We start from the raw sequence: 10009 nt of genomic DNA on the forward strand, positions 1-10009 counted from the left end.
TGCACAAATTATTATATTTTTTGTCACACATTTATTTAATTTATTATACATATTATACTAAAATTATTTTAATTTATAATTTTACTTTTTTCTAATTTTCTAATTACTATTATAATTTTATAAATCTCCAATTTACAACAATAAATTATTGTTTATTATTATAGTTTTATAAATTATTGTCGGTATAGTGTACAAAGAGTTGTTCTTATAAGATAGGTACATATGAAACATTTATTTTATAACTGAAAATAATACTATTATTTAATATATTACTAACATCATTATTTATTCAAAAAAAATAAGGTTGAAGAATTAAAAGTATAAATCTACAAATTTCAAAAAAAAAAAACATTGAATATATATTTTTTAATATAGTACAATTACTTAATTATAATTAAAAGGTCTTAATTTTTTTAATATTATGTATTAATTATTTTTATAATAAATATAAAATATAAATACATAATTTTTTTTAAGAAAATAAACATAATAGGCTAATTATATAATGACTCTTTAGGTAAAGCTGCCACTGGTTTGATTAGTAGAAGAAAGTGCAAGCACTTCTGCAAATAACTTCAGCCCAAAGCTTGTATCAAATGTCATTTTAGTTAGGCAGTCAATAACTTTATTAAAGTCTATTGGAGAGTGTTGTATGGTCTAAGGTCCAATGTTCTTCAGAAGAAGATGAATATCTTTAACAAGGGCAGAGTTCAAACCAGTCAATGAAGGATCCTGAATGGCATTGACCGCTTCCAAGCTATCTGCTTGAATCTTCATACCCGCATAATGCATATCTTGAATGATGGTCAATCCGTCAAGAATATCCCACAATTCAGCATCAAAGACCGAGCACTTGCCCAAAAATCTATTATATCCTATAATCCACTCCTCATTTCCATTTCTTATGACTCCCCCGCTACACACATATATATATTTACGTGTAATGTATGTGATATCAGAAATTAATCACTATAAAAGAGATTAATCGGAATGTCATTAAATCAAATATTCATTATTATGTTATTTTATATTCAATAAAGCATGTTAGGAATTTTAATATATTATTAAAAATAAAATATTCAAACAAAATATCTATTAACAGAATTATTTATATTATTATAATAAAATGATAAATTTTTGCAAATTAGAAATCATTTCCACCCAATTTTCCATTCTAATTATAATTAATTCTTGTACCACCCTAACGTCCCCTTTGCCGGTTTGTCCAATCATTTTGGAAATGGGAAGAAAATTTCGGAAATTTCCTTCTTGAATTTACTATATTATCCTTCTACAATATTGCATTTCTTGCTTTATTTTTTTGTTATCTAATTTATATATTCATGTTTAATTTGAATATTATTTTTTAGAATAATTTAAGTGAAATTTGAATAAAGAATTCCAACTTACTTCCTCTGCTTGCTAGTTGCCATTAAGTCAGAGTTTGCTTAGCTTAATAATACTTGTTAAATTATTATTTATAATTTATTAAAAATATTACATTTAAATACAAAATTAATTATAATAACTTTTCACTACTCTCAAATTTTTTTGCTAGATCATTATTTTCAATTTATTAAATTAAAATATTTTTATTAATTAATAATTATGTTTTAAAAAAGCCCGGTTAACCAAATTTTTTCTTCAAAATTCAATCAATTGTTTTTAAAAGATAAAGGGTAAATTAGTAAATTAACACGTAGAGACCATGAATACATGTTCTGTCCACAAACTGCATTTAACATATCTTGAACACAAAAACTCAAAAGAAAACAAATGCTAGAAAAGAAAATCATTGTAAATTTAAAAGCACGTTGATTTTCCCTTACACTGTAAATTTAGTAAAACACCCCTTTTTTCCCCTCAAAATCTTAATTGAAAATCCAAAAATTTTAAAAAACAATAAAGAAAAATCACAGTCATGAAATAAATGTTATTCATTAAAGTTGGGGATGAAGAAACTACTTAGTTTGAAAAAGAAGAAGATTGGTAGACTTGGTAAGAAGAAAGCTATACTAAAGGACAAAGAGGAAAACTTTTTTGGTTAGTGATTTAAAGAAATGGGTCTCTCTCAAAACGAAGCAAAAATGGAAGGTTGGTTATATACAATACGTTCCCATCCTCTTGGTTTACAATTCTCACGCAAACGTTACTTCGTTCTTCATAACCATGTTCTCAGGAGCTTTAAAACAATCCCCATTTCTGAAAAACAGGTAACTTTTTTATTATTACTCCCCCCCCTTGTTTTTTTATCTCTCATCTTTCCTGGGTTGAACTCTGAATTTTCATGTATTCAGAAAAGAATCCATTTTGCAGACTGTAATGAAAATTATGTAGTTTTTTTTTTCTTTTAAATGTATTGAAGCTAAAGTAATTTGATTGTTTTATACAATATTTTTGGATTTCAACTTTGTTTGAGTGATTGGTCTTTGATTTTGATGACTTTAGGAAACAGTCCATAAAAGCAATCATCTGCATAGAAACAATAAAGCATAGGGAACTAAGAGTAGATTAAAGATAACAGGATTCAGCCAATTGAGAGGCTTTTTTGTTTTTAATCTTTGGAAATTCAACGGAAGGCTTTGAGGAATTTTGCACGCACACTAAGTGTATGTATAATCTCCTGATTCCCTTAATTTGTCTTCCATAATCAACATATAAATAGCTTTCCTGTATAGATGAACTGGACCACTGTAACGGCAACACATGGAATCAACCTATTTCAGTCCCATTGAATTGAGTATCAAAATATGATCCGAAACGAAGTGTAATTTTTGTAATTTTGAATGTATGTTAAACACTTGTTTTGCAGGAACCTGTTAGAAGTGCAGTAATAGATTCATGTATTCGGGTTATAGACAACGGAAGGGAGAGCATTAACAAAAAGGTGTGATCATTAAGTCGCTAGTACTTCGATGTCAATTTTAAAGCTTACGAAGTGTTTACCGTGTGCAGGTGTTCTTCATTTTCACCGTTTACAGCATTTTGGATGGTAACAATCAGATTAAGCTTGGAGCATGTAGTTCAGAGGAAGCAGCAGCATGGATTCGTTGCTTAAAGGATGTGGCATTAGAGGTTTAATGCTATTAACTTACGATCTGGGATTTTAACAGTTACTCATAGTATAAAAGCCTTATGTTTTATAATTTCATTTGCAGGAGCCTCCTCCATGTCAAGCAAAGAATTTTGTAGGTTCTCCCACAATGACATGGCCATCTCTGAGGTAATAATAGTTTATGATCTCCTGATTCGGTTTATAATACCTTTAGAGTTTTAGGACAAAGAAAATGTTGAGAATGCTTTCGATGTGCACGGAATTAGCATTTATGTCTATTGATATTCTTGAATTGGTTTCTGGAATGGTAGGGTGCTAACCTTGTTTCAGATAATGGATTCTTCTGGTTTTTATATATCGAAATATGTTATGACCCTTAATGAACTAGTGAGTTGTGAAGTATGCAGTTTCCCTGTATATGCCTTATGTATATATATCGTTTAAATTCCTACACCAACAGATCGGAAAGTACATGGATGAAACTACGAAAGAACTCTGTTAAGTGGCCATTTCGTTCATCTGTTCATGCAGAGGCAACAACATCTGATGTAATTGCACCCTCACATTGGAAAATATTTGGTTGTCAAAATGGTAAGAATTTAAGCCCCTAAAAAGGCTATAAAAAGCAAAGAAATGTATGCATGATTGACACAATAGCATTGCTAATACAGGGTTGCGGCTTTTCAAAGAAGCAAAAGATTGGGATTCACTTGGAGGGGTAGGTTTCTATTCCGACACCATTCATGATTGTTGTGCTCGAATCTTTTTTAGTGTTTATTCGGCTGAAGAAACTTCTTGTTCTAAGCTTTGGGATGATGATCCGGCAATAATGGCGGTTGGTGTGGTGGATGGGACCTCGGAGGCCATTTTCCTTGCACTCATGTCTCTTGGCCCCTCAAGATCAGAGTAAGATTGCTGCATAGTATCTCATCGAGTTCAATTACCTCAAATGTAACACCTGTCTAAACGGGCATTTCTGATTTCCTGATGTTAAAATAACTGTTTGTGTTGCAGATGGGACTATTGTGTCTACCATGGCAGTCTGGTCGAGTGCCTTGATGGTCATACTGATATCATTCACAAGAAGTTATATAGTGATTGGCTACCTTGGTTCGATTCTATGCCTTTGCCGAATGTAATTCATGCTTTATGTTTCAAATTGATCATAGAAGGTCTTGCAGGGGAATGAAGCGGAGAGATTTATTACTTCAACGCTATTGGAGACGAGAGGATGATGGCACATACGGTACTAAATTAAAGCAAGCTCATGAAATTTTCTGGAAATATTATTTTCAAACTTAACATTCTGTTATCTGTTCTTGTCACAGTGATTCTGTACCATTCTGTGGTTCACAAGAAGTGTCCGCCTCAAAGTGGCTATGTTCGTGCTCACCTTAAAAGTAATGCATGCTCTAGAATACAAGTATATAAAAGTTCATTCTCCTGCGATATGCATTTAAATCTGGTTTTCTGATTGAACCTTGGCAATCTTTGCTCACTGCCCTTACTTATTCAACTTCTTTAATCTTCATCTGTCGTCCATGCTTCGGATTTACGGATAAATCCTATTCTTTTTCTTTTCTATGAAAACTGGATGATATACTTAGAAGCCAAATCTATTGATTTGTACCATTTATAATGTCATATAGATACTTCTTTTTCTCAATCCTCTTGATTCCATGGTCCGAAACATAACTGTTTTTATCTGGTTTTGGATACCATTCTGCATTTTTATTTTCTTTTTCTTTATGAAAAAGCATAGGTGGGGGATATGTTGTCACTCCTGTGAACCAGGGGCAGCAATCTACTGTGAAGCACATGCTTGCTATCGATTGGAAGTTGTGGAAATTATATCCCCGGCTGTCAGCTGCTAGATCCTTGACAATTCTGATGCTCATGAGAGTTGCAGGTCTCAAACTACTCACTATTAGCAGTCAAAATTCCAGTAGTTTCATTTCATCAAAGGTGTTTTAAATGTTTTATTGCACTTACAATCAGCCTTAAGGGAGCTGTTCAAAGCCAAGCAAAGAAATTCTTCCATATGCTTGTCCAGGGAGTGGCTAAGGCATATACACTTGCCTCAAACCGAAAAACCGGATGATAAGACTGACACCGAGAGCAATAAAAGTATTGACAATAAGTTGATCAATAATGAGGTAGAACAACCGGCATCGTTGCATGTAAGTCTATCAGGTCTAAACGAAGAACCGGATGAGTTCTTTGATGTACCTGAGGAATCTGAATTTTCAGATTGTGATCACTTGGAGAGTGAGAGGCCTGGCGAACCAAGTTCTGAACTGCCTCCCCTGGTACTCACTTTTTCATTGTTATATATCCTTGTAATATACCAATACTCCGAACCAGAAGTTGATACAGTATAGGGAGCCTGTTTTTCCTGCATTTTCCTTGTAACTATCAGTGGAATTCAATCACCTTGAGTGTCTACAATGACACCCTTGGTCGACCAATCTAGTAATACAATTCTGACATAAAACTTTCTTTCAGAATCTACTCTTTCCGTGCCAAACTGCTTCAAGCAGATCAGATTAAACGGATTTTGACTCCTTTGTTCTTGGTCTGATTTTCAAAGTCATTCAGTGAAATTCATTTCTCTGATTTTTCCCATTTTCATTGAACTTTTGCAGAACTTGCATCAGCAAAAATTAACATCAGCTGCCAGTTTCGTGCGAAAGTTACATGACCTTGCAAGTGAGTGCAATCATGCTAGCCTCTTGAGATATATGTTACTTGGACTCGGTTTTGAGTGTTGCAGCAACGTAGCTTGAGATAAATTGATGGATCAAATGCAATTTTTTTTACGGTTTCGAAATTATTTTCTGATTATCAAGTGTTGATCTTATTCATGCTGCAGCTCAAAAGAAGGGTTACATGAACTTACAAGAGGTGGCTACAGAAGACACCAAGCTCTACTGCTATGGAAATTCACTCCAAAAGGATCCGACCGCTACTTTACCTAGCAGTTGGTCGCCTGGCAATCCATCTTTGTTCTTGATTCGTGGTCAAAATTACCTACAAGACAAGCAAAAGGTATTAATTCACTCACTTCAGTTCTGTTTTGTTTTCAAAATGTAGACTTGGACTCAAATGTGAGTGTGAGATACGAGTATATTCAATTATTCTCTATGTTTTTTCATGTATTTTGAGGGTTCTTGGAAGGTCATATCCCCATTCCTGTATCCAAAAATGTGTCAGCACAGACATCAAACACAAATACTTCAAGAAAAATGAATAGTCAAAGAAGCATAGGAGAAGTTATTTGTTAGGAGCTTGAATCGACATCAAACAGCTTCTTAATCCATAAAACTTCATCTTTCCAATCCCCAAAGTTTTACTTGAAAAAGAAGAGCTTATCCTTAATGCTGAAACTGAATATGTGTTTTAGGACTTGGGTTCTTCATTTTCCCTAAAGAAACCATATCGACATTTCTCTCTCCTACACGTATGGACATGAATATGGGGAAGCTGAGTACTGACTGTACTCATATTTGACACTTACCTGAATCTGTGTTAACATAGTAGGGATTTTTTAAATATATACAATGAACTCTAAAGATATAATTACTCCCTTTCCAAATCTGCATTTGTAATTTTCCTTTTAAATCTTTTAACTTCAATGTGTTGAATTTCTAATCTTGTAGATTAAGGCAAACAGAGCCTTGATGCAAATGGTAGGGGCAGACTGGTTAATATCCGAAAAACGAGAAGACAATCTCGGCAGCCGACTAGGTGGTATTGTGCAGGTTTGAGCTGTAACAATATGTGTTGAGTGTAGGGGTGCAATCTAGTCGAGCCAAGCTCAATTTGTAAGAAGCTTGAGCTTGACATGAGTTCAATTGACTTTTACTTTTAAAGTTAGAGCTCTATTTGAGATAAAGGTTGACTTTAAGTTCAATTATTTACGCTCAAGCTCAAGTCCTAATTGAAAATATAAAAGCTGCTAGCTGCTCAAGTCAAGCATTAGAATACTCAAATTCGGTTCATTCGATAGCTTGATTTTGACTCTCTTTTTTCTCGAACCAAATTCAAGTAGCTTGCTAGCATAGATATCTGACTAGAAAATTAACTTTGGTGGTATATTCATTGCAGAACCATGCAGCACAAGGTGGACCAGAATTCTTCTTTATTGTTAATTTCCAGGTATGTGTGATTGTTATATAAACTGAACTGCCTTCACCGTTCCATTAACAATCAATCACATAATATTCTCCCACAAATATGAATCAGATTCCTGGAACGCCTAGGTATACACTGGCAATGTACTACATGATGAAATCTCCTTTGGAAGATCACCCTTCGCTTTATAAATTTGTAAATGGAGATGATGCCTATAGGAATTCAAGATTTAAGCTCATACCACACGTTTCTGAGGTGAGACATGCTTTAATATATTACTCCAATTCTTCAATTCTTTTTAAATATTTCTTTGAAGTATCCCTTGGGATTTTGGATTTAGCATGTTTTATAATCTATGTTTTGACGCACACAATCTGTCTCTTCAGGGATCATGGATAGCGAAACAAAGTGTTGGAAAGAGGGGTTCCTTATTGGGTCAAACTCTTGAAGTTCATTATTTCAGAGGGAAAAATTATATGGAGGTACATTGTTTTCTTGTTTTTGCTTGTTAATACGCTATTGCAAATGCTTTTACTCAATGCCATTGGACTTCAACACGTATTCAGACTACATGTGTATAGACGTATTATCATTTAATATATTAAAAACTGAAAAAGAAAATTCGAGCATGCTTATATCATCTACATACTCGTATTCGACACTTCCCAATCCGAGTACGAAATCAACTCTCTACAAGAAACCGATGCTGATATGTCCTACGTTACAGTCTAGGGTGAGAGTATTGGACACAGGTATATTTGGAAGGTCATTGGAGGATCATATCTCCATTCCAATGTTTGGTCAGATATAATTTTTTATTAAAAAAAAATGAATAATCGAAATAACATAGAATATGTCAATCGTGTAGTTAACAATCAAATACATTGAAAATGTGCAGGTTGAGGTTGATGTTGCATCTTCAACAGTGGCACGGAGTGTATGTAATCTTGTTATTGGATATTTTAGCAGTATGGTCCTTGAATTGGCATTTGTTATACAGGTAAGACATATCTTCCTACATGCATGGACAGGGATAGAAAAAAAATTAAGTAAAACATGATATTGAAAATAAGTTGAGGGACTAGCTATGGAATTTGACCTAAACATTACTAACAAGGGTTTGCATTTTTATTATTATAGAAGATCCTTTCTATCCAGTATCACACTATGGCTTATTTTTCATTTTATTGATTCGTTTTTGCTATCTACTTCTTCAGGGTAATACACGGGAAGAGCTCCCTGAAACCCTTCTTGGAACAAGCAGACTTAATCGTGTTGATCTATCCAAAGCATTGGTAGCATTGCCATAGACTAAAAGGGTTTATGATCCGGTTCGAATTTCATAAATTTTGAAATGCTTTTAGTGAAATTGGTTGGAATTAAGGCCGAACCGGTTTTAATAATCCATTTTACTACCCATTACTAATACATATAAAAGGGAAAGGCTCAAAATAATCAAATCATGTAAAAGGAATTTCAATATTTCTTTACCATTGATTCAATCAAGTTGAAAATTGAAAAAAGGAAAATGAGTAGACTTGGTTTTGATTCTTTGGTGGGATTAATGTTAGACGCAACGTGTTCATTTCCATAATGATGAGCTTCTATTGTATGATTGAATATAACTTTCTGTTTGAATTTTCACCTTTTTCGTTGTTTCAATTTTATCAATATTGATTGAATATAACATAATTAGTTTTTTTATTTGGAAAAGCCTTTTTTTTTTTAAGAAATAGGGAATTTTTTTAAAAAAGAAAAAGATATTATTCAGATGTAAAAAATATTAAAAAAATAATATCAATAAATCAATACTATAATTGAAAGGTTTTTTAATAATTTAACTTATAATTGATGAGATAATAAAAAAATAAAATTTGAGATAAAATAAATATTAACAAAAATCATAAATGTCAACGGTAAAAAACCCAAGAACAAACGGAAAAACCGTTACGGATACGGCGTTTTCACGAGAGGGAGGGAGAGAGAGAGAAAGAATGATAATCCCCGCACCGACACCTTAAAAATCCCCGCCTCAATCTCGTGCATGAATTTCCGGGTCAATTTATGATTTTATTTTTAGACTTTCCTTACCCGGTTAAGCAACCGAGTACCCAATCCCTATCACCTGCTACACCCAGTCTCTCTGTCGGTGCTCCAATTGTCGGCACCGACACGCCAGATTTATTGCCGGTAATGTGGTGTACGATAATCTGGTGGGGTTTGAAAGAGTTAATTGGCAGAATGGAAATGGGGTCCACGTGGGATGCTTTCATTTCCGTAGGGTGATGTACTTTGACTACACTATCCATCATGCCTGCACCTCATCTGCAAAACCCAATGTATTGGGACGTCTTTGCAATTTGCACTCAACAAAGATCTTCACTTATATAAATTATATACTTTTAATATTTTTAATATTGATGTAAAAATAAAATGAAGAGATTAGTAATATTTTTAATATTTTTAATTGAGTTGATATTTTATTAATTTGTGATATTAATTCTATTAAATGTTTAAATATAAATAGTTTTAGTAATTTTTGTCATTTTACAAAATTTATAATTGGAGTGAATTGTTTCAAAGATGACAAAGTAATCTCTAGGACAAAATTATGACAAAGATAGGTGACCGTGGATCCTATACTACTCATAGTAATGCGCTGATAGCACAAAATCATCATCTAGGACCAATGCACTTTCAGCAATATGCTCAATATAAGTAGCCCAATGGTCGATCTACTATCGATGAACATTAGGCCAATTGCGTTCATTCCTCCCCCACAAATCAATGCTATGTAGGTCTCTTGAGAAATGTCTTTTA

General features: G+C 33.2%; 1 protein-coding gene across 3 annotated transcripts; it reads left to right on the forward strand.

Annotated features, from left to right (window-relative positions):
• The first annotated feature begins 1745 nt into the window (after nucleotides 1-1745).
• LOC107902428 (protein ENHANCED DISEASE RESISTANCE 2) lies at nucleotides 1746-8833 on the forward strand. 3 transcript variants are annotated; one of them, XM_041094725.1, is made up of 20 exons: nucleotides 1746-2213; nucleotides 2813-2887; nucleotides 2956-3075; nucleotides 3159-3223; nucleotides 3516-3646; nucleotides 3727-3773; nucleotides 3861-3961; nucleotides 4070-4165; nucleotides 4237-4301; nucleotides 4384-4455; nucleotides 4818-4964; nucleotides 5054-5364; nucleotides 5701-5764; nucleotides 5928-6103; nucleotides 6715-6816; nucleotides 7163-7213; nucleotides 7301-7444; nucleotides 7576-7671; nucleotides 8088-8189; nucleotides 8407-8833. In XM_041094725.1, exons 1-20 carry the CDS (start codon nucleotides 2061-2063, stop codon nucleotides 8497-8499), a joined length of 2211 nt encoding a protein of 736 aa, XP_040950659.1. In that variant the 5' UTR covers nucleotides 1746-2060; the 3' UTR covers nucleotides 8500-8833. The 3 variants fall into 3 exon arrangements, with proteins under 3 accessions (XP_040950659.1, XP_040950660.1, XP_040950661.1); XM_041094727.1 differs by lacking the exon at nucleotides 1746-2213 and adding an exon at nucleotides 2449-2609; XM_041094726.1 differs by lacking the exon at nucleotides 2813-2887 and having other exon boundaries at nucleotides 1808-2213.
• Nucleotides 8834-10009: the final 1176 nt, after the last annotated feature.

Source organism: Gossypium hirsutum, chromosome D05 (assembly GCF_007990345.1).
Source record: "Gossypium hirsutum isolate 1008001.06 chromosome D05, Gossypium_hirsutum_v2.1, whole genome shotgun sequence".
Classification (NCBI taxonomy): Eukaryota; Viridiplantae; Streptophyta; class Magnoliopsida; order Malvales; family Malvaceae; genus Gossypium; species Gossypium hirsutum.